The sequence below is a fragment of the Chelonoidis abingdonii genome, chromosome 4, assembly GCF_003597395.2.
Source record: "Chelonoidis abingdonii isolate Lonesome George chromosome 4, CheloAbing_2.0, whole genome shotgun sequence".
In the NCBI taxonomy this organism is placed as follows: Eukaryota; Metazoa; Chordata; order Testudines; family Testudinidae; genus Chelonoidis; species Chelonoidis abingdonii.
This window is the reverse complement of record NC_133772.1, coordinates 62,461,210-62,486,783: the sequence shown is the minus strand read 5'-3', so window position 1 is coordinate 62,486,783 and position 25,574 is coordinate 62,461,210. Positions and strand designations below refer to the sequence as shown.

The window sequence follows — 25,574 nt, the reverse complement described above, 5'->3', positions numbered from 1 at the left end:
CATTTTCTCTTGAAAAAAGGAAAACATACAAGTTATGAGCTTTGTTAGAGGTTTTTAGAATACAAAAATCCTATTCTTACATTGTTGGAGTTGGAATTCAGCTAGAATACATTCATTTAAGATTCATTTAGACAGGAAGTGATTAATTAACAGATGTCAGCCAACATGTTTTTCACCACCACCTAGAGTAGACAAAGCCAGTGATGTTTAGAAACTTAGGCCTGGTCTACACGGGAGTGGGAGGGAAGGAGGGTGAGGATCGATCTAAGTTATACAACTTCAGCTACGTACTTACTGCAGTATCTTCACTGCAGTAAGTCAACAGCTGACATTCTCCTGTCGACTCTGCCTGCGCCTCTCGCCCTGGGTCGATGGGAGAGTGCTCAATGGTTGTTTCATCACATCTAGACTATACACGATAAATTGACCCCCGCTGATCCAGTGGGTAATGTAGATAAGCCCTTAGTTAGCTAGTCATGGTTAATCCTATTGGGGAATCTTTGCCCAAGGGTTTGCCTTGACTAGAATTTAAAGGTATATGTGAGACACATTCCAAGACTCTAGGCTAGACAAGGCAATGTATACATTTACCATGTGCTCGCTGGTCAAACTGAAGCCTGGGCTATATCCCCAGGTGTCTCTCTAGACTTGCCAACACTACAAACTTCCTTGTCTTCACTAGGACATTACTACGCATTACCTACACAAATCAAGAACACATCTTTTTTCTTAGTGAACACAAGGCCTTATTTTGACAGGCTCTTTGTCTGTGGTATCCCATTCTGACTTCTGGGATCCTATATCTTTATGTTAATGGGGGAAGAATTATTCATCTTTTTATTATCACTTTAAACACCCTAGTGCTCAATACCACTTTAAAAAGGCTGTGCTAATGCTATTCTAAACAACCCCCATTTAAAAGGTCACATTTCCTTAAGTTCAAACGAAACATGTTTTCCACCTGGGGCCAAGAAGGATGCCCCTTCTAGCCCAGGCTTCTTCTCATACTAGCAGAGCTCAGCCCTGGTGGCCTTGATATAAACTCTGCACACGATTACTTGTAAAACCAAGCAAACAAACAAAAAGGGAGGAAATTGTGCAGCTTAGTGCTGATGAAGAAATAGGAACAAAAGCAGCATCTAAATTACACACTGAAATAGATACCATGAATGCAAGCAGCTGTGAAATTTCAGCCAGGTGGTCATCTTCATATACAGCCAAGAGCAAAAAATAACTCTAGTCTTTTTCTTTGCAGAGACTCCGACTGCAACCGTAAGGCAAAACACCACACACCTCGTTTTCTACTGTCCGTGTGCCTTTTAATTAGTTCTTTTGTTCCCCAAACAAACATTGTCTATAAAATGCAATGCTCAGAAAATTCTAAAGCAGAAACAAGATGGTAAATCAAGACCAAGAGCATTCTAGTGTAGTTAATTGCACAGAGGCAATTAAATATTCAAGCAGTTCTTCATTCTCCCTCCCCTAGTAAATTACAGATACTTTTATATCTCTTGCTCCATTTGCCCATCTCAAAACAAGAAGTCAGCCTTCCCCCCACTCTTACAAAAAGGAGAAAGGCCTCACTTGTCCTATTCTGATATTTCACCAACACCTTCAATGCACCAATCAATTCCCTTAACTCCTACAAATTTTATAACTGGAGAAGTCTTACTCTGAATTTTTTATCCATAAAGGCCAAATTAAACAAGCTCAATAAAAGATTGGGTATTCCTTAGCTAACTTGGTACTGGTGATGAAGCTGGTTATACTTCACAGTATAAGCCTAAACCCCTCCCCTCCCCTGCATCTAACTTCAACTGCACTAACCCAGGACTTGGACCCAGAGTCCCAGAACCTTGCAGGGCTGGAGGGTCTGAGCTCAAATTAAGCTAGGACCCAGGGCCTGAGCCCTATTGTTTTGCAGTATAGACGCAGCTCCACTTGACTTGGGTTCTGAGAGTCTGCCGGAAATATCCTACAATTCCATGGGACAACTTCCTTAGTCCTCTCTATCCCAACAATCTGCAATACATTCTATGGAAAACAGAAGCTGACATCTTCCCTTTACAAATGGCAGCAGCTCAGGTCGTTGTTAACCCATTCTCTTCTGATCTCTGAGCTGCAAGCACACTATCGGAGAGAATCCTGTGTTTGCTATGGAGAGCAAACCAAGCAAGTCTGTTGCAAAGTGAGCTGCTTCAAACTTCCTGTAACATGCAGAGCCAACAGTAAAGTTTTCCCAGTGCACCATGGTCCTAGGGCTAGAAAAGCCACATTTTGAAAGTGGGAGGAATGCTAGCAACTCGGATATGGTTACTTTGATTCATGTTTGTGTACCACAGTGCAGACACCAGAGGCCTAGGTTTGAGCACAGATTAGAAAAGGGCTAACGTACAATGCAGACACTCAAACCCAGGGGTCCCTAACACGGGTCAGCTGACACAAGTCCCACTAATCCTGGGCTTACATTGCTGTGTAGACATACAACATGTGTCCTTGGTGAAGACATTTAAGCTGTTCCTGCCTTAGTATACATCTACAAAAATATATATTACATGGCCAGAGCTGCTCACAGCCTGGCTGGGTTGGGTTCACAATGGTTTTTTGGAATAGCACCCTGCAATTTGGTTAGGAGGAGACTAGAAGCAAAATAATGCCTTAGGGATGCCTTGGAGGTTCAAAATTTCAACCTATAAGGAGCAATATCTCCCACCACTTACTGAGTCCCCCATTTTGTCCCCACCCACAACCTCATCTCTTAACTCTTCAAGAAGTTTCAGTGCTCCTTGATGGACAAAATGGTTCCCCCCTTGCTCTTTGGAGCATTCATGAATTTTGCAGTGGAGAGAGCATTCTCCCAATACATTAAGGCAGGGGTTGGCAACTTTTCAGAAGTGGTGTGCCAAGTCCTCATTAATTCACTCTAATTTAAGGTATTACTGACATGCAAAACATTTTAATGTTTTTACAAGGTCTCTTTCTATAAGCCTGTAATATATAACTAAACTATTGTTGTATGTAAAATAAATAAGGTTTTTAAAAAGTTTAAGATACTTCATTTAAAATTAAATTAAAATGCAGAGCCCCCTGGACCAGTGGCCAGGACCCAGGCAGTGAGAGTGCCACTGAAAATCAGCTCACGTGCTGCCTTTAGCACATGTGCCATAGGTTGTCTACCCCTGCATTAAAGCAATGTTTAGAATACACATCTCCAAGCTACAGTTGAGTGGATTTAGAGCACGTTTCATATATACAGGACCAAATGCTATTTTGACCCAGCAAAACAAAATTAACAAAATTACCATGCCAAATATGGACACGAGGTACTGACAAACTCCCCAGAGAGAAGCAGCAGGACAATCTGCTTAATTTAACTATTCCCTACTGGGGCACTTACCTCTCCCCTACCAGCCCTCATGTACTGATAAGGAACCAGTGTGTTGGATCTTATCACTTAAACATTACACACCAACCAAGGGTAAACAAGGAGCCAGAGGTTTAAAAAGCTGAAAGTGGAAATGAAAACAACCTAAAGGTCATAAAGTCAAGGAGACATTCTGTTTTGAATAAGTTAAGCTTCTGCATTCACATTGTAAAGTTGTCTGCAGTTACATATCCTGAAAATGAAAAGCCTTTTGAAGAAAAAATGGTTACTTATCTTTCTGTAACTGTTGTTCTTCCAGTTGTGTTGCTCATATCTATTCCAGTTAGGTGCGTGCACGCGCTGCATGCACGGAAGTTGGAAACTTTTTCCGTAGCAGCCACCCATCGGGCCGGCTGGGGAGCCCCCTGGAGTGGCGCCCATATGGCATTCTATATAAGGCCCTGCCAGCCCTACCCCACTTCAGTTTCTTCTTGCCGGCTACTCCGACAGAGGGGAAGGGGGCGGGGAATGGAATAGATATGAGCAACACATCTCGAAGAACAACAGTTACAGAAAGGTAAGTGACCTTTTTTCCTTCGAGTGATTGCTCATATCAATTGCAGTTGGGTGACTCCCAAGCCTTACCTCGGAGATGGGGTCAGAGTCAAGGAACCGCAGATTGAAGAATCGCTCTGCCAAAGGCCGCATCATTCCAAGAGTGCTGAATGATGGCAGAGTGGGACATGAAGGCGTGCACCAAGGCCCATGTGGCAGCCCTGCAGATTTCCTGGAGGGGAACGCGTGCCAGAAAGGCTGTTGACGATGCCTGAGCTCTCGTGGAGTGAGCCATGAGTGCAGGCGGAGGGACATTTGCCGAGTTGTGGCAAATACGAATACACCCAGTGATCCACAAAGATATTCACTGAGAGGAAACCGGAGTGCCTTTCATTCGCTCCACGATGGCAACAAAAAACTGGGCTGTTTTATGGAAGGGCTTTGTTCGGTCTATATAGAAGATGTGCACGTAGTGTCGGCGAAGAAAAGCTGCCATGACAGCCATGCACTTGGTAAAGATGCAAGGGCTGGGCACAAGCCGAACGGGAGGGCTGTGAACTGATAGTGCATCTTGTTCACCACGAAATGGAGGAAACATCTGTGAGGCGGACTAATTGAAATGTGAAAGTACGTGTCTTTCATATCAAGGGTGGCATACCAGTCTCCTGAATCCAGTGAGGGAATAATAGCGGCTAAGGAGACCATGTGGAACTTCAGGTTGACGATGTGCTTGTTGAGCTCCCTGAGGTCCAGAATGGATCTTGTCCCCCAAGGCAAAGGGATGCCTAAGGAAATAACAGGATTAGAAACTCTTGCCCTGAGCTCCTGAGGCACTTCCTCCACTGCCCCTAGGGCAAGGAGGGATTGTACTTCCTGGGCGAGGGGCTGCTTGTGAGAAGAGTCCCTGAAAAGGGATGGGGAAGGAGGGTGGGAGGATGGATGGAGCAGAAATGGACAGAATATCCCATCTGCACCCTGTGGAGGACCCAACGGTCCGATGTAATACGGGACCAGGCATGGTAGAAACGGGATAGACGGTTCAGAAAGGGATAATTGTCCAGGGTGTGAGCTGGTAGTCTGTCCTCAAGTGCACCTTCAAAATGGGTGCTTAGGGCCCGAGGGTGGCTTAGATTGTCCTTGACCCTGTCCGGAGGGAGGATGCGACTGTCTACGTCGAGAGTACCTGCCTCTCCGACGGGAGAAGTCCTGCCTGGGCCTAGATGGGAAGGGGCGTTACTGTGTGGTTTGGGGTTTAAAGAGCTTTCTTTGGTTAGCCAGAGTATGCATACCCAAGTATTTAATAGTGTTTCTTGTGTCCAAACAGGCCCTGACTATCAAAGGGGAGATCTTGGATGGTGTGCTGCACTCCAGGTGGAAGTCCCGAAGACTGGAGCCAGGCGTTCCGCCACATGGCGATGTTGGATGCCAGAGTGCGTGCAACTGCGTCCGCTGCATTGAGGAAACCCTGAAGGGAGGTTCGAGACTACCGAATTTTCCCTCCTCAGCAATGGCCCCCAGTTCCATACGAGCCTCTGCTGGGAGAAGGTCTTGGAACTTAAGGACCGCAGACCAGCAATTAAAATTGTATCTACTGAGGATCGCCAGCTGATTCACGATCCGTAGCGAGAGATCACCAGTAGAATAAACTTTTCTTCCAAAAAGGTCCAGCCTTTTGGCGTCCTTTGATTTGGGAGCTGGCCCTTGTTGGCCCTGTCTTTCTTTTGTATCAGAGGGGTAGCCGTGTTAGTCTGGATCTGTAAAAGCAGCCGAGAATCCTGTCACACCTTATAGGCTAACAGACGTTTCGGAGCATGAGCTTTCGTGAGTGAATACCCACTTCGTCATTATCATAAGCATCTTTCCCAAATTTGGACCTTAGCGTCCAAAAATCTGGGTGCCTGCATGAAAACCTCTAAGCTTAATTACCAGCTTAGATCTGATAGCCTGCCACCAACCAGGAATTCCAGTGCCTGGTACACTCTGGTCCCCCCAAAACCTTCCCTGGGGACCCCAAGAACCCAAATCCCTTGGATTCTTAAAACAAGGAGAAATAAACCATTTCCCTTCCTGCTCTTTACTTCCTCCCAGATTTTCCCGCCCTGGGTATACTAGGAGATTTCCCTGCTTCAATCCCTTGAAACACAAAACCGAGAGGACAATTTACCTTCCCCCTCCTTCTTTTCCCCCCTCCCAGTCTTTCCCTGAGAGAGACAGTAATCCTGGCACAGAGATTCCTATCCCCTTGCCATAACTAGAAAAAGAAAAGTCAACAAGTTTTTTTAAAAAAAAGAAGCTTTATATAAAAAGAAAGAAAAAGACAAAAAAATTAATCTCTGTATTAAGTTGACAATACACAGGGCTATTACTTAAAAGAAAAATATGAATAAACAGACTTATTCAAAAAGAGATACAATTTAAACATTCCAGCAACTACACACATGTAAATACAAAAAAAAAAAAACCAGCCTATTGTTTTTTCTACCTTTGTACTTACAACTTTGAAACTGAAGATTAGAAGCTTGAAGATAGAAAAAATCCCCTCATAGCTGAGAGCCAGACAAAAGACACAGATCCAACATTCCCTCCCTGAGTTTTGAAAAAAATCCGGTTTCCTGATTGGTCCTCTGGTCAGGTGTTTGGTTCTCTTTGTTACAGGTAAAAGAAACATTAACCCTTAGCTATCTGTTTATGACAGTCATGCATCTGACGAAGTGGTATTCACCCACGAAAGCTCATGCTCCAAAAATGTCTGTTAGTCTATAAGGTGCCACAGGATTCTTTGCTGCTCTTTCTTTTGTGTTCACCACGTCCACCACAAGCAAGCATGGGACAGGGTGGATAAAAAGGTATGATGGGGACAAAGTATTTTCTTTCCACCCCTTTGACTGGAATGGAGGCCAGGGTTTTCCAGAGAGTTTTGGAATTGGTTTGAATAGTTTTATTCATGAGGACCACCACCCTGGAAGGCCCTTCTGGACCTAAAATGTCCACCATGGGATCCTCCTCCTCCTCCACAACCTCCTCACCTTGTAGGTTCATATTAAGGGCTATGTGTCTAAGAAGTTCTTGTAGGACTCTAAGGCCATTGGAGGTGGACCAGATGTGGACGTGCCAGCCATAGCCTTGTCAGGGGAGGATGAAAACGACTCTCCTGGGAGAGCTGGGACAGAGGTGGCTCCCTGGTCAGCTGTGGGTAGCTCTTCCTGGGCGCCTGGGGTAGCCCCTACCATGGGTGCTGACTCCACAGGTTGCTCTGGGTCTGGAGGGGGGCGGCTGAGGGTCGCCTCAGGAGGCTGGGTGTCTGAGCGTGACGATGGCCAGGCAACCGGAGGGGCACCGTGGGCCTGATGATATGCCCAGGGGGTCCAAAATTGCCACTGGGATTGCCAGTTGGGCGCCGGAGGGGGTCATGACCGAGGCTTCCCGGACCTGATGGGGAATGTCCGAAATCCCTGAAGCTCTCCCCAATCTGTTGGGAGGGGATTGGGATAGCGATGGCCAAGGAGGAGCAGTGCGCGAATGGAGCAAGGGGGGCACAGAGTCCCTTGACAGATGAGGGTCATGTGGAGATCGGCTTCGTAGAGCTGATCGTGACCGACGCCGTGTTCAAGAGCGGTACTGTGCTGGAGAGTGGTGCCGGTGCCATGGCAACAGCTGGCACAGGGATCGACGCTCCAAATGGCATCAGTCCAAACGGTACCACGAGGTTGATGAACGTGACCTGGACCACAAGTGGGACCATGTTCCAGCAGTTGACAGTGACCTCGAGCATGAATGACTCTGAGGGTCGGGACTGCGGGACCAGCACCGCAAGTCTCCGGTGCCGTGAGTCAGACCGGTACCTGGAGCGGTGCCGGGACTACGAACAACGCCGGGACTCAGACCAGCATCTCCATGCTGCTCTGAGGGCTGACAGTCCAAACATTGCCAGTTTGCCCTTGGCCAGTACTGGGACTCAGGTCGGAGCCGGTGCTTGGATCGGGGACACCAGTGCTGTCATTTCGATGAGCCCTCTGGCGGCCTCGAAGGTATCTGAAGTGGAAGGCAATGTAACCTCTTCCATTGTGCGTTCCCTTGTACGGAGGTGACATGAGGAGACTGGGGCCCAGTGGTCTTGTCAGGATTAGAGTCCTGGTCTGAAGCTTGCTCGGTTGGGCCAGAGCGACCGCTTTGGGCCTAACAGAGGGTCCTCCCAAGGCTTGCTTCTTTCAAGCAACTGGGGAGCGGGAACAGTGCTGAGGCGGGCGTCTCTGGGGCCCGGGAGATAGTCAGTCCCAAGGCGGGCACGAGATCTTCTGCAGTATCCTGGCCGGTACCGTGGGGGGCGCACCGCGCACCGAGGCGCTCGGTCTCACGTCTTGAGAGGGACACAATATGGACTCCATGAGGAGTTGCTTGAGTCAAACTTCTCTCTCTTTTCTTGTTCAGGGCTTGAATGCCTTACAGATTTTACACGTGTCAGCTTGATGGCCCTCCCCCAGGCACCTAAGGCAGGAGTCTTAAGGGGATCGCCTGTAGGCATGGGCTTATTGCAAGAAGTGCAAGGTTTGATGCCCTGGGACGGCATGCCCCAGGGCCCCGCAGGGCAGTTGGTGAATGTGAAACTGCCCTCAACTACTAAACTACACTTAACACTACATCAACACTTAACACTAAGATAACTATCAACAATTAACTAACAAAGGTAACTACTAAGAGAAAGCTACGGATTAGTGGAGCACTTGAGAAACAAGAGACCACTGTTCCAACAACCATCACGGGTGTAAGAAGGAACTGAAGCGGGGTCGCCAGCAGGGTCTTATATAGAACACCATATCGACACCACTCCAGGGGGCTCCCCAGCTGGCCTGATGGGTAGCTGCTAGAGAAAAAGTTTCCAACTTCCGTGCTCGCGGCACACACACACCTAACTGGAATTGATATGAGCAATAACTTGAAGAAGAACTGATGGGTTAGAGTATTTGGGTTAATTTGGCAAGTAAGGCACTGGAAATCACATGGCTAAAACCCTGCATACCACTGTAAAGATGGGGTTAAATATCAGAAGGCACTAACAAATCACTTAGAAATGCACTGGGACATCATTATGCCAGATTTTTCAGTTAAGAATTCATATTAGCAAATGGTTTATGCTTTTCAAAAACACTGTTGTATCTAGCTGCATTTCTCTTGTAGCCATCTATAAATACTTTATAGGTGTGGTTAGGAAACTGCAGCCAAATTCTTCCAGGATTTTAAGTTTCCATATCAAGTTCAGGGATGTAGCATGTTAATGTTAACATTTTGTAGAGAATATACCTCATTAACTTCTGTGGCAAAAGCCTTGGTGGTCTGCTCCTCAGCGACTTTGACCGCTACAGTTTCAGTCACTTGCAAATTACTTCCAGATGAGTATCAGTTACAGCAAGATGGAGAAGTTTTACAACAACATTTATAAATATTGCAAGAATCCTAAAGGCGTATGATAAGTGCATTGTGAACTTCTCAGCAGTAAGTGTATGGGGGGGGGGGGGGTGAACAACAGCACACACAGCACATACAACCAGAGCCTGATTTTCAGCTGAGAATTAGTTGGGCCTATCCTATTCATACCTGCAATTATTTGCAGGTAGGATGTCATTTAATCATCAAATACCACCGGACTGGGCTTGAAGATGAGATACTTAGTGATGTTGACTGCATCTTTAATTAAGAGATAAGCTTTTAGGTATCTAGCACTAAGTGTCTTCTTTACATTTTGTTAATATTCATCTTAGCATTTGAAAAAGGATCCTGTTTAAAATCTGACAGGCCTTCAAACGATCCACCTTCCTAGTGTAACGAAAATAGTTGCTTCAAATCAACCTCACTCCTTTTGTTATCCCCCAGCAAGGCTCAGGGTCCTAAATTATGCTTCTATTTGCCTCCATTTATGCATGATAAAATTCTGTGGCAGTATTACTAGATTATGAGACAGTAGGATAAACCGAGGTGTTGCAAAACTGAGGAAGCAGAAGGCAGCAGCAGCAGCTAGGGCCTATCTTTTTGGAAAAGCAGCCCCCTCACCCACCCTCGCAGGAGGATATTTGCAGGGGAAGTCTCCTGCATGAAGAGCTATTAAGGTAAGCCATGCCATAGTGGTGTTTTGTTCCTGTATGATTTAGGAGCTGTGCAGCAGGAGGCAGCAGCTGCCATCCAGAGCTCCTAAGATCCAGCAGACTTCCATTCCTGCATGGCTTAGGACCTGCCATCTAGGGACCCCACGCTCTGCAGAAGTGCAGTTGTTGCCTCCTGCATGCCTCACTCTACTTCCTCTAGGACAGTGCTGTGGCCTGTTGTGTCACTAGTGGCTCATGAAAATCTTCCTCTCTCCAAGATGGCCATTTGGTCTTCCTGCTCCAAACATCCTAAAATGGCAGGGGGGTGGGGGGCAAGCTGAGGAACTAAAAAAAAAAAAAACCCTTTTGTTTGGATTTATCTGGCACAATGGGATCCTGCTCATTAGCTATTTAAAGTATTTATGAAGCACCTTTCAGACCAAAAGAATGAATGCCCATATCAAAAAGGAGGTGTCCCTCACCATTCCTGTCCACGAGGAGGTGCAAAGGTGGATTTTTGGATCAGTTTTAAGGGAGTCATTCCTAAGTACTGAGTTATCGACGAAAAGGTGGACCTCACACTTACATCTCATCAGGCTTTGCCTCTGCCTCTCCTTCTCTGGCAAGGAGTCCCACAGGGTAACCGTTCAGTTTTGTTCAACAAGGCTCCCTAAGATCTTGCTGGTTTTGTTTTTGAAGTGAACCTCTTTTCCATAGTGAGCTGCACTTGGTCCTAGAAGCATGTTTAGACCTTCCAGTGGATTAGCTGGATTCCTGCACAGGTCAGTTCAGCTGGCCATTATAGGTTAGCACAACTGCGTATGAAATAAAGAATCTTTTATGGCTTACAGCATTTGCCAACAGGTGGGCCTCACACTACCTGGACTGGTGTGGAACATATTTTGTGCAATTGGTACTCCTGTAAGTTGCTTTCTTGATTCATTTTTCATAGCTCATGAGAGAACCACAGGGGCCTGCAAGACAAGCGGTTATTTTGGGGCTAGTCCATTGATGGTTTCAGTCACCAGTTGGTTAATATTTCAGTAATTCATCAACATTTACATTTATTAGATGAGGAGCTTGTCCCTTTCAATATCTTCCGGTCACAGAAAATGTCCAGGTGGTTCTGCGGGGCAAATTGGTTCATTGAAGGGGCAAGAATGGGTCCCTTTAAACACTCCTGAGAAGTGCTGGTGGTGGCCCTTCCAGGAGTGTGGTATGCTGTCAGTGCTTCTAAGTTCTAGGTCAGGCATGCATCTAGCTGCACGTGCAGTCTGAGATGGCCTGGACAAAACCCTGCTCTGTCATGGCTCATAGCATATCTTGGGCTATGATGTCAGATTATTTTTCTACATGGAATTTAAAATTTCCCAGGACAATGAATCTCCGGACTGATACATTAGGTTCAGTTGAAGCTTGACTAATTCTTCTAGAAATGTGGCTAAATACTTGTCAAATGAGTAAGTCTGATATATAAGTTAGAAGAGTCTTCATGATTTGTTGTCACTGCATTCACATTCCAGCTGAACAGACTCAAATATTTTTATTTTGGGGATAGAATCTTGCTTGTTATTGTAAAGTGGACGAGATTAGGATCACATAGCCTCCACTCGTGGCCACTCTAAACCCATGATGTATTAGGTATCTTACAGAGACTAGCTGGATTTGTGCTGGTCTGGCTTTATCATCAACCCAATTTTTATGATACATGCCAGGTCAGAAGTCTTGTGATCAGTTCAGGGATGATTCTCACATTAACAACAACCTTGCATTCACCTGTTCAAGTCTAAGGTAACTGATTGTCAGCTGACGCAATTCTACCAGTCACTGTGGCGTCTGAGAGATGCAGAATATGCAGCCGTTGCCTGTTCGGCGTTGATCACCTTGGGGCTTTTTTGCTTGGGTGGAGTCTTCTTCTATCAGTGATAGTTTAGACTGAGTAGGTTGGGTATGTTTTAGTTTCAGTGCTTCTGGGGATTTCAGATGCTGCACTCCTGATTCCCACGGTATAGTAATGGTGATGGGTGCTTTTTGGGACAGGGATAGAGTGGTAATATAGCTAAAATGGTTGCTGTTTGTGTAGTAGGGGTGTGCATCTCCCCTGCCCCATTGCCATCCAAAGCAAGGAATGGAATAACCTTGAAAAAAAACAAACCCTCAGCTCTTGGGCCTATGTGAGTCGCACATAAAAAGGACTCTAGAATTGTATCTTTTGCAACAAAGACTTGAACATGTCAGAAATAATGTTTGACAAATACCAATTTTATTCTAATTTTTTGTTATTTTGACACATCAAATAACCATGCTAGCAAAGATTTAAAACATCCAGATGTTCAGAACTACAGCCTAGTTTAAAGCCAGGCCTGATTGTTTTTTCCCTCCCAAATTCCAGCATTACAGTTTGCAATGAGCTACATTGTAGAGTATGGTTCTTGTGCAATAAAGCACAAGTATATGGTGGCTGAAGGCTCTGCCTTTTTGTCTCCATACTTCATGACACACCCCAGGTTTATGGAGATTACATAATGAAGTGCACACCCACCCAGTTAAGTTTTATTGCTTCATTACTTATAAGGAAAAACTGAAGGATCCCACAGTCTGTGTGAAGGTGGGTTTTTTGGTTTTTAAATTTAGTGTGAAATATGAACAGGCGAGGAATTTGAGAAAGAACCCTGGACAGAAAACAAAACAAATGAGATCTAGTGGTAACTTAAACATACAAAACCCAGAAACACATTTGCATCTATTATAAAGCACTTAGGGAGGGGTCAGACAATCTAAATCCTGAGCCAGATGAGCCTTCCTAACCCTGTAATTTTGCATGTAGTCAGCACCTCATGCCATAGCACAAACTTTTCTTAAACTGTTCCATTTTCAGTGTAGCACTGCTACATTTTTAAAGTTACAGTGTGGGAGAGAACAGAGTCTGGAATCTTGAAAGCAACTATATTACTTCACTAAACAGTTCTAGTTTTTATTGACGTAGGGGTCTCCAGAGCCTGGTGGGAGAGGACAGTTCTTTCTGAGTATATTAATATAAGGAATCTCATTTACAGTTAGCCTGGCATGAATAAATTTATCTTTGCTTCACAGGCCTATTGACCTGAACCAGAATCACATACAAGACACACCTTGGGGTCGGTCATGTGTACTTTTACAGTCATATCAAAATGCACTGTATTACCGTCTCCACATTTTTGCACAATGTCTCAGTCCTACCAGGGAAAACATATGATGAAACAGTTGGAGTAGGACACTGGGAGCCAAAGGATCTATAATCTATTCCTAGCTCTGCTACTGACTCATTGTGTTATATGTCCTTGTACAAATGGCTTTTCCTCTGTGTGCCTTACTTTCCGCATCTGTGAAGTAAAGATAACACTTCCTTACCTCACAAAGCCTTTTTCTAAATGGGGAAAATGAGTTGTGTTTGAAAAATGTGTTTAAAACATTTTAACCAAGGGGATTTTAGTTAACACATTTTGAAATCCAATTTCCTTTCCCAGTCTAGACAAAACCACAGACAAGGTTAACAACACTTATCATCTCAAAGCACTTTTAAAGACTGAAATTATTAAGCAACTCATAATCAAGGGGACAGTAGAAATTTCACTTGTATATTGCTTTTTATTAGAACACCTCAAAGCTCTTTGCAAAAAGATCAGTAGCATAATCCCCCTTTCACAGATGGGGAAACCAAGACACAGACCGGCTAAGTGCAATTTATTACTGTTAATGAAGCGGTAATTCTGACTAAGATAAAGACTTGTCCCTCTCCCTGTTGAAACACAAAAGAATTAGAAATATTCAGACCTTTAAAATAGAATCTACATCATTACTTTTTTGCTTCGTTTTTACAGGATGCTTCAGCTGCTGCTCAGACTTCTGAATTAAGGTCCCAATTCAGCAGAGTACTTCTGCAAGTGAATAGTCCCATTCAAGTCAACAGGAATACTGATGTGCATAAAGTTAGGATCGTGTTAAGAGCCTTATTGAACTGGGGCCTAATGACGAGGCCGCATGTGAGGTAGCTGAGTGATGAGGAAGGGGAGGGAGAGACAGGACAAGGGAAGATGCAACTGGTAAAATTAAGAATGAATTATAAAAAAGAAGCAGTTAACACAAGGCTTCTATTTCTTTTCAAATACATCCTGACCTACATCATGCTGCCTCTGCCACCTATGGGAGTGATGGGAGTTAACTGCACAGTAATGGAAAAATGTATTTATGGAAGCTGTGCAATAACTATACCGTAACTCCATTGGAAGCAATGGCAATTACACTGTTCCTATGTTATCTTATAACAAGACTATAATTAGTATGTATCACCACTGTAGTCATGATTAAAATAATTACCCTAAAAAGTCTCTCATAAGTAGCATTAACCACTTTGGCTTCCAAACATATATATATAAGTCTTTTCTTAAAGGTATAATTGTTCACTCTGTTTCACAGCTCATCCTAACACCACAATTTGCTTTCCCACCCATTTTCAGGTGAACAGCACAACCACCCCACCGTACTGTAAAAACAGCCCTGACTTCACATGTGAAATACTTACAGCTCTTCAAGATAAGGAAAGTTCTTAAATGCATCCTCTGGTAGCTTTGTGATGTTGTTCATACTGATATCCCTGGGAAAGAAGAAAACAAAAATAGGTCAAATGATAAGCAATGTTCCAATTTAGAACATGAAGTAAACTTAAATAGATCAGCTGCTGGGATAACAGAAAAAGCTTTTTCCAGTGTAATGCTGTCGTATCTCTAGGAGTTTGCAGGCTAAACTTTCACAGCGTGGTGATCTAAAAATATAGAGCATCATGAAAGATTGATATCAAAGGCTTTCTTCTGATAACCAGAAGGGAAAAAAAATATATCTTGAAGTTACAAAAGAGAGGAAGGGAACACCTATTAGAAACTTATTTTCTTCAGTCCTGATTTTTCTGACTCCTTTTACTTACACACACACACACACACACACACACACACACACACACACACACACACACACACACACACACACACACACACACACACACAGTCTTGATGCATGTAACTAAAACTGCTCTGAAACCACCGCCTGTAAAAAATGTGACCACCCAGTGTTCAAATATTCATACCGTAATGTCTGTTGTTTTTTTTTAAAATAAATAAATACATGCACGGAGACTTGATAAAATAAAGACCTTCAGGCAAGTGTGGCTTTTGGAGCAGCTGACAAGAATAGTAGGAACATGCCCCAGCTCTACCGCAGTCATATTTTCTGCAAAACCTATAAAAGTCCTTGAGGTAATAGTTTTAAGTATAATTCATTTTTAGCCCATGAGCACATGCATGCAAGCAGCAAGTGCTTACATGATAGGTATGCAGACCAATTCTTTTCTTGTTTTTATATTGGCAGTAAGTGGCAAACTAAACATCGCCTTTGACTCACATTCAGTAGAACTTTGCTCAATGAATAGTGGAGCGAATAGGAAAAAAAAAATTAGTTGCAGACCTATTATGAAATCAGTGGGATTACTCGTGAAGGAAAGTACTACTCAACCTGAGTAAATGCGAGAGAACAGGACTAGAATCAAGAATTTGATTTGACAAGTATTAGTTTAAACTAAGAGCTGTCAAATTAAATTTTTATTATTTAACCTTTTTATTTTTTACTTTCTGCTTTTGCTGCCCTTTAATTTTTAATTAAAAAAAAAGTTTAAAAAAGACTTAATACCACGGCTGCAAAGTTCTTCCAATCTCCCTTGCCTCATTGGTCTTCCAAATCAGACCTTCTGGCATCAAGCTTGAGAAAACTTTCATTCCTTATGGAATGCACAGCAACACCTATCACCTAAACAATGCAAGTTACACACCTTATTTCCAGAAAATGTGTGGAAATAGATGGCCTACAACCACCAGATGTTCCTGCATCTGAGTACAGACAGAGGTGCCTCTCATATCAGCAATACACACACAAATACATCTCTCCTTTAGCTGATAAACACATGGATGTCATTTATTTTTTCTTGTCATTCCACACACCCTGTTTGCAATTAAAACCAGACCACTCTGTTATTTCAACCATTGGGAATGGTATTTATTTGGAGCTAGGGTTTGGTACCAAAGGGCTCTAGTCAGAAAAAAAAAAAAATAGCCACGGTCTTCTATATCCATGCTAGACCTGTTTAGTTTGAGATCCTGGCTCCATAAAAGTCCAGCCTGTCCAGATGAGCATTTGTTCTGCTGCAGAATCCTATGATGGAATAAAACCAGAAAACACTGACAAAGCCAGAAGCTGAAGGGCTCATCAGACAGGAAGCAAGAACTACAGGCCATGACCAGTTGTGGAATTCTACAAGCATGTGTTTATAGCCTGCACCATCATTACTTTTGAAACTCTCCACCTGAAGAGCAGAGTCACTACTTCTGGAAATAAAACAACTGAGCTGAGCTGAGTTCACTCAGATACCACCCTAGAGAAAGGTGTGGCACAAATCCCTTATCAGCCATTTCATAGCAGCAAAAGTATTCTGCTGAAGAATCAAAAGCAGTTTCCATGGCGAGGGCCAAACCTTTCACTCTTTTTCCTCAATAGGAGACTTGGCACTAACATTAACAGGTGCAGGCTCCAAAGGAGCAAAGGAAGTCTCCAGAGTCTCTGAGGGCTGACAGTCAAAGGTCATTTCCTGAGGGAATAAACCTCCAAGATGCCTGTGTCCTGCTTTGTGCCAGGAGTTGAAAACTTGTCAGCTTCCATATCATGTACATTAAAATATACCCTCAATATACCAAGTAGCTTTTTCCTGAAAACACTGCAAGTAATGTCCATGTTATTCCTGCAACTGTCAGGCCACAACATCTAGTCATAGTTCATAAAGAAAAGTGTAGCTCTATTTATACCAACATCCAAGTATGTTACAAGGCCAATAGGCCTGCTGAAATCACACACGGGTTATTGAAAAACTATCCTATTTTTTGCCACAAAGAAACCAAGCTGGCACTTGATGGAATTTAGATCAGGCTTTCTTTGCTCATCCAATGGATAAATAACTAGTCACTGGTTTGCTGCTCCCCTGCTCCTTAACTTCCACACACACGTGTGCACAGAGCACTAGCAAAATGGTAGCAAATAATTCTAATATACACTCAGCAATGTCGTGTTTACTGGTAATTGCCTCTTTCACCAAGATGTTTGCCCAGTTCAGATTTCACCTGGGCAAATCAGGAATTACCCCATTGCAACCGATGGAATTACGCTGGCGTAAACCAAGAATACAGAAGACCAGAATAAGATGCAACACAAACCTAGTGTGAAAGTGACTAACACATGAACCACAGTTCAGATTCCCTCATTAAATTTATGGAGTCAAATGAGAGGTGCTTTATTGATGAGCTCTACAGTCTGAATATTTATAAAGGTGTTTTGTATCTCAGCAACAGCTTGGGTACCATGGGAAGTTGCAGTTGCTATGGGTGGAGATTTTTCTTTTTGTGTAGAAAAGTAAATAAAAGTATCAGATACATGAATTGTCAGCTGTCTGCTCCACAGGAGGATGCAACTTTTACTGTCCTCCTCCCCTGCATTTTTCAAATTGTCATGAATGCATGCATTTCACACACCCAGGCTAGGCCATTCCTTTTCCAGATGACTCCACATCCCCTTCCAGTGCTTAACTAACTAAGAATTTATGAATTAGGCAAAAGAAAAGGGGGAGGAGGGGAGACCTGGAGGAATCACAAAGATATAGTAAGTTATACAAAAACATCATAATCAATGTTATTTTGGTAGTGTCTCCTAAAAGAATATCCATGAAACACAGCCCTTTAAATTATTAATAGTTTCATAATCTGGGATGGTAGCAAAAATGTTTATATAGTGCATATTATCTGAATGCCTTTCATATACAGACAGACACACACATCATTTCATTCATGATTTGAAAACAGCCACTTCTGGGGCAAAATGTGACAGTTGTTTAACAGCGCATGGTAACACTAAACAACAGTTTAGGATAGGAACAGGATACCCTATCCAGTTGAAACCAATAGTCTCAACAAAGAAGAGGACAGAATGAAAATTATTACAGCTATAAGGGCTTGATTTTCAGAAGTGTCAAGAACTCATTACTGCAACTGAGTAAATAACGATTGGGATTGAAACACTAGTAGTTTTTTTCCACCAAACCCCCAAGATATGTTATATACTGAACCCTACTTTTAATAGAACTCCATTCATAGCAAAGCATAAAGTCTCAGATTGTTTTCACACATTATAATATGGAAACTGCTGTTCCTATATTATGGAGTGAATCTCCAGTCAGAGCAAAGCTGTTCTGTGGAAAAACAATTGATTTTACTACACACAGTTCCACTGCATTTTCAAGTTGCTAATATGAGCATTGTCATATTGGAATTTACTTCTGTCTTACATGTGCCATCTTAGTTTTGCTTATGAACATGGCATAACCAGTTCCTTAAAAGATTAGATTTCTGGTGAGTACTCCAAATGCTTTACACCAGAAGAACAATGCTGAAACACAGATATCAACATATAAAAGCGATTAATAACATTTTGGAGAGGAAAAATAGCACTAAGTTTTCTCTCCCAAATGAACACAAAGTCAATAGAATTTTAGTTATATAGAAAAATTTTATGTAGCAAAAAAGGACACTGTGTATACATTGCAGTCAATAGATGTTTTTATCTGGTTATATGGAAATAAGTCACTGAGTTTAAAAGCAAGAATTCACAAGCAATATTTGTAACATCAGTATCTATGCTGCAAGTAGAATCCATACTACTGAAGTCAGAAGAGTCACACTTGCTAATGCTCTTTTAGCAAGGAAATTATTTAAAATTACTTACTCTTGTGGGAAAGCTGCAACAAAGGTATCAACAACACAAAAATTAGTGCTGAAGTAATGCCAGACAATTGGAAGCATAAACAAATGGAAAATAGACTGAATCAAGCATTTCTTGTTATTCAGATAATATTAAAATATTGTACTCCTCAAACATCAACGAACAAATCAACCCAAAGAGAATCTAGGAGGCTGCATGTTTAACAAAGACTAAATGTCAACTTAGATCTGGATCCTACAAAGAAAACCTTGTGGAATGACCCCATAGCCTACACTTTACAGGGTAGGGGCCTCAGTCGATGGTACGTTAACAACTTTAGACCAAAAACAAAATAAGATAAGCCAATTCTGGAAATACCAGAAAAAATATTAGAAACTGTTATTTTTATCTTAACTCTGCTGTCTAGTGAGATATGTACTTACTAACACAATTACTACCATACACTAAACTGATCACATCAGCACCAGTTGTCCCATGCCATATTTCAGCACAAGTACAGCAATATGCTTTAGTTCATTCAGGAACTAGTTATTACATGCAGAGATAAGCGCCCCTTCCCCCACCCCCAAACAGTGCATCATTGAAAACCCTTTTTAAAAAAACCTTTAAAAAAAGTCAATTGTGCTAAATTTAAATGGTATACCAAAAATACGGAGTTGAAAATAAATGTCTGGAGAGGTTTATCTTAAGTTACTCGTTCTTTTACTAAACTTGAGACCAATTAACAGCATAATCAGCCATTGAGAGCAATATGGCAGACCAATACATCAAAATTAATTCACATCCAGCTCACAAGTTGGGCTTTCCTGGGGGCTCATATGAGAAAAAGAGCACGCGAGCAAGCAATATTCCCTTTAATCCCCTGCCAGAGTGGACCAGCTTCATGAGGGGAGAAAGCAGAGAAAAGAGGTGATGCTCTGGCTCTGGATCCTGGAAATGGTAAACGGGCCTCCCTCACTAGGAGGCCTGGGCACCTTTAGGAGTGCAGGAAGAGTGAGGGTTGCTCATGCTTGCTCTTCCCTACACTTGACATTGGTGCTGCTGCTGAGCATTACTGCCATATTCCAGTCCACTGGCTGGCTGTCCCAATGAGCTTTAGACCCCATCTGCACACACAAATTGCAGTGGTTTAACTTAAATCTGTTTTTAAAATCAACTTACTTAGGAGATTCCACATGGCAGGGCGAACTGATTTAAAACAAGGCAATTTAAATAATGATTTATACCACCAAGTGAAAAGCCTTGATTTAAATCATCCATTTTAATCAATTTTTTCAACCTGCGGTTCTTGGACCCCTGGGGGGTCTGCAGACTATGTCTAAGATTTCCAAAGAGGTCTGCACTTCCACTTGACATTTTTTAGGGATACGCAAATGAAAACCACTGTTCTAAAGAAAGGTGCATTCTTACTGGTTGATATAACCATTAAAAATGCTGGTTTACAATTTAATAGAGCCTTTATACTAGATTTGGTACATCTTTTTGCTACCTACGTAGATACACTCTAACTATGACATTTATTTAAGCAATTAAGTAAAACTTAGTATTTTCAGATTCTTACTAAAAATGTAAAATTAGTTAATATGTATAGATTTTTTACTAGGTGATTAACTTCTTGCTCATGATTTGCATCAAGTTCCATAGGATGGGAACTGGAATTTAAATGAACACACAAAACAGTATATAACATTTATAGTAAAACAAAACAGGCCTTTATTATAGTACATGATCTATTGTGTCACGTTTATAAAGCTTGACCTGAAAAGTTAGATGTTTTTCTCCAGAAAAACAGCCTTTAATTCAATATTTTTGACAGAGGCTCATGAATTCAGCATATTTATTTTAAATTTAAATGTTTTAAGAGACTATAAGCAGCTTAGGCCTTAGCATAGTTAAAAATTAAATCTGAATTTAATACAAACAGGTTTATTTTTAAGAAAAAGAAAAAATAATACAAATAAAATTAAAAAAATCTGATTTAAATTAAAAAAATCCAGTAAAAAAACAAACAAACAAAAAACACTGATTTTTATCTACCCCGCCAGTTGACCCTTTGCACCAGTTCATTCTGGGTTAAGAGTGACTTATTTTGGTTTAGTTTAAACCTGTTCCTAATTGACTTAAGCTAAACCAAACTAAGTGAGGTTTAAACCAGCATGATAGTGCCCATATGGCATTTTGTACGAGTTTAACTGAAATGGTTTAAAATCACATCACCAATGCTACCTTTTCATGTAAGACACGTGACTGCTAGAAGAGAGTACCCATTCCTTCGTGCAGCTGCTGCCACAGCCACCACTATGGCCGAACTCCTGAATGAGGAAGGCCAGGTTGCAGGCCTCACTCATTCAGTTGGAGTGCTTTGGGCACTCACCAGTCTTTCCTTCATTTCTAGTATTTTTCCAGATGAAGTTCAGATGCAGCATTTTGGTCAGGTTTCAGAAACACACAGCCAGCTAGAGCATGACTTGGGTCTGGGATTCCAAGTCAGGCCTGATTCACGTCATCTTGGATGGCATGAGAGAGCTAGATCTACAAAATAGAGATGACTAGAAGCCATCGTTCTCCCCGGGGCTGTGATGCAATGTGATCCATGGTAAGTCATGGAGAGGTCTATCAAGGTTGGCTTAACCTTTGGGGACACGCCCAGAAACTAGGCTTGTTTGGTGAGAGTTTTCCCAGACATACTTAGCATGGGACTGAAGACAAAATCATTTATAGTAACAATTCCTATTTCATTTATAATTCTATCACCCCACCCTATTCCCCTCCCTTTTTGTTCTTTCATAATGTCTTTTAAGCAGATGTTAAAACAAAGCCAGCACACAAAGATTCCTGGAATTTGTCAGTGTAACTCATAGTTCCTTTAACCTGAACCCTTTGTATTGGGTCCAGTCTCCTTCATACCTGATTTTTTACAAGCCACATCTGAATATGAAATGAGGAGAATGGAGTTAAAGCAAAATTTAGCATTTTCTGTCCTTCAGGACAGCATGTTCCCTTCAGGATATCCCGACACTGTGTATGAACATTGCTTTTGTTGTTTTGTTTAAATATTAATTTTAATGAAGCCATCCCTTCCCTTGCACTTGCTATGAGAATGTAAATATACTTAATATACTTTAAAAAGTCTAAACATTAATCAGTTAGAACATTAGCAGCTGTGAAAATCTGCCTGTATTTAAAACAGATATACAACTAGCTAAATTACCATGGGAGAAAAGAACGAACGCATTTACTGTACGCAGTTAGCATCCTGCAACTTTGGATCCTCTCTCTCAGCGCTGAATAAAGAGACTTGAGAACTGAGCTTCGCCTATGCAACTCACAGCATGGAACAAAAGCCTAGATTTGCGAGACAACATATTACACTAGGTGAGCTTTGTAACAGTGCCTTCGTGAAAAATACACACATTCTCAAAGCAATTTGGGCTGTTAATATAGACAGGAAGTAATCAGAAAATCCTTGGATAAGAGGTCCATGTCATCCCACACGGCTGCATCTGTGCCACCCTGTGCTCTGATAAGGGCTCTTGCAGCTCTCTTCTCTATGGCCTCTCCAAGACAAGCTTTCCCAGACTCCAAGATGAGCAGAAACACAGTGGCCTGATGCCTCACATATAGCTTGAAGCAAAATCATATCATGCCCGTCCTCAAACCAATTCCCATTCCATTCAGGATCCAGACCATTTCTAAAAACCATGCACAGACTTACTATTGCCTGACAAACTGCTCAGCAAATATCAGCCTCCTCTCCGCACCTTCACAGAATCTCCTCACTGTTAAATTGCCTGTCGTCTATTGCCTCAGAGTCATCATTACGATTCACATTTCAAATGTCTACATGCAAATTATCCTGTGACTATATACAACTTGGAAGAAAGTGGCGGGTGGGGAGAAATCAATTCTTACATCACTCTAGAGAGTGCATTAGGATACAGCTTGCATGACAAATGAAGCTGTATAGTATTGAATGACATATATACATGATCACAAAAAAACACTGTCACACTCATGCCTTTAAAGTAGGGCCGTCGATTAACTGCAGTCACTCATGTGATTAACTCAAAAAAGTTAATCTGTCCCCTTCAAAGACAGAGAAGCTGAGAACACTGGTGCCCGCAGCCCCAGAGAAGCCGGAGAGAAGCCGCAGCCCTGCACCTGCCAGGAACAGAATACCAGCGCCCGCAGCCTACAGCCCCAGAGAAGCCAGAGAGAAGTCGTGGCCCCGCGCCTGCCAGAGACAGAGAACACTGGCGCCTGCAGCCCCAGAGTATTCTGTCCCCAGCAGGCGCGGGACCCCAACTTCTCTCCCCTGCTGGGCACTAGGCGGGCCATGCGCCTGCCAGGGACAGAGAACACTGGTGCCTGCAGCCTGCAGCCCCAGAGCTCTCTGTCCCCAGCAGGTGCGGGGCTGCAGTTTCTCTCTGGCTTAAGCCGCAGCCCTGCGCCTGCCAGGGACAGAGAACACTGGTGCCCACAGCCCCAGAGTTCTCTGTCCCCGGCAGGCACGGGGCTGTGGCTTCTCTCCCCTGCTGGGCACTATGCAATATGCATTGCACATAAATGCCCCGCCAGGCACCATGGTGCCCGCGGGCACCATGTTTGGGAACACTGCTCTAAAGATTCATATGTCCCTTTATGCTTCAACCAGCATTCCCGATGACGTGCATCCATGCGGATGACGGGCTCTGTTCAAAATAATCCAAAGCAGTGCGGATCGACATGTTCATGTTCATCATCTGAGTCAGGTGCCATAAGCAGAAGGTTGATTTTCTTTTTCAGTGGTTCGGGTTCTGTAATTTCTGTTTTGGAGTGTTGCTCTTTTAAGACTCCTGAAAGTATGCTCCACACTTCATTCCTCTCAGATTCTGGAAGGCACTTCAGAGTCTTCAACCTTGGGTCAGTGCTGTAGCTACCTTTAGAAATCTCACATTGGTACCTTCTTTGCGTTTTGTCAGATCTGTAGCGAAAGTGTTTTTAAGTCAAAAAACATGTGCTGGGTCAATATCCGAGACTGCCGTAACACAAAATATATGACAGATGCAGGTAAAACAGACCAGGAGATGTACAATTCTCCCCCAAAGAGTTCAGTCACAAATTTAATTAACGCATTTTTTTTAAAAGAGTGTCATCAACATGGAAGCATGCCCTCTGGAATGGTGGCTGAAGCATGAAGAGGGATACAAATGTTTAGCATATCTTGCACGCAAATACCTTGGCAATGCCTATTCTCACTTTCAGGTGACATTGTAAATAAGAAGCAGGCAGCATTATCACCTGTACATGTAAACAAACTGGTTTGTCTTAGCGAAGAAATAGGACTGAGTGGTCTTATAGACTCGAAAGTTTTACATTGTTTTGTTTTTCAGTTCAGTTATGTAACAAAAAAAATACACTACATTTGAAAGTTGCACTTTCACGATAAAGAGATTGCACTACAGTACCAGTACGAAGTGAACTGAAAAATACTGTTTCTTTTGTTTATCATTTTACAGTGCAAATACTTGTAATAAAAAATACAAAATAAGCACTGTACACTTTGTATTCTGTATTGTAATTGAAATCAATATATTTGAAAATGTAGAAAACATCCAAAAATACTTAAATAAATGGTATTCTATTATTGTTTAACAGCACAATTAATCGTGCAATTAATCACTATTAATTTTTTCAGTTGCTTGAGAGCCCTACTTTAAAGAGAAAAGTGCATTTGCTTTGTACTAGACAATACTGTGCATTATTTAACAGTGTGGCAATTAATAAGGATACTAGTTAGAAGTATCCTAAACATTTAACTGCATTAATTCAGCTGCACCTCACTTCCTGAATTTACATTAAACAAAGAGGGAGGAAAAGTGAAAGGCAAGACAGATTTATTTTTTTTAAAGGTCTTAACACAGCAAGGAGGATATACAGCTAATCTGGAATCTGGAGATGCAACTGAGTGTGTTCAGAACTAGGGCTAGGAGACCCACATGGAGCACAAGGTCTTGTAAATATCAGGCTTTTAAGGGGAAAATTATGCTGGCCTCAATGGACTGGTGGGCACTATTCAGCAGATTTATAGTTGTGATAAATTATCCGAACCTGGACCAGCACTCCCCCGAGTGAAAATTACATCCCAGCTGAAGGAATCTTCCCATTCACTCAGCACTGAGGGAGTGGGTGTATGGTGGGGAGTTCTGCATGAAGTAATTTCACACAGGGCCCCTGCGCTAGTGCTTTGTATTCCCAATGTTTTCCTTCACATGAATTTATCATAGCCTATTACTGACTGCACTGAGATAGGTGGTACAGATACTTTACTGCAACAGTTTTACACTGCATTTAAAAAACATGCTACTTTATTTCAAATACTGCAGCTTGCAAGAATGTACAGGACTCTGAAGACATGAAATGCCCAGCTATGAAAAAAAGAGAACTGGATCCTAGCCAGAGAGTCAGCACTAACTGATTGCCTAGAGGAAACCAGAAAGGTTCCAATCTGTAAAGCCCCTCGTGCTTTATGAATGGCTAACTTCTCCCTTTCACCTCTCCAGCTTGTCTCTACCTTTTGTGAAGTTCAAAAAGGTGGAGGAGGGGGAAGTGTCTATTAAAGGAAAGAAGAACATCATGTTTCAACAAGGCACCTTTAAAACCCTGTAAAATGCTCCCTCTGAGCAAGCTTAACCTGTTCGCTGAAAGATAATAGCATGTAATATTGTAGGCTCCACTGAGTCTTTTCCAAG

At 42.5% G+C, this 25,574-nt stretch overlaps 1 protein-coding gene across 3 annotated transcripts in view; it reads right to left on the bottom strand.

The window, feature by feature from the left end:
- LGR4 (leucine rich repeat containing G protein-coupled receptor 4) overlaps positions 1 to 25,574 on the bottom strand; it is a 140,884-nt gene that overhangs the window by 64,460 nt on the left and 50,850 nt on the right. The window contains exons 1-2 of one of the 3 annotated variants that reach the window (XM_032770851.2): positions 21,070 to 21,210; positions 14,558 to 14,629 (exon numbers count right to left, since the gene is read on the bottom strand). In XM_032770851.2, coding sequence (XP_032626742.1) covers positions 14,558 to 14,629; positions 21,070 to 21,191 — 194 coding nt within the window. In that variant the 5' untranslated portion in view covers positions 21,192 to 21,210. Of the gene's footprint in view, positions 1 to 14,557; positions 14,630 to 15,853; positions 15,919 to 21,069; positions 21,211 to 25,574 lie in introns of those variants that run through there. The other 2 variants (XM_032770852.2, XM_032770850.2) reach the window with 2 other exon arrangements.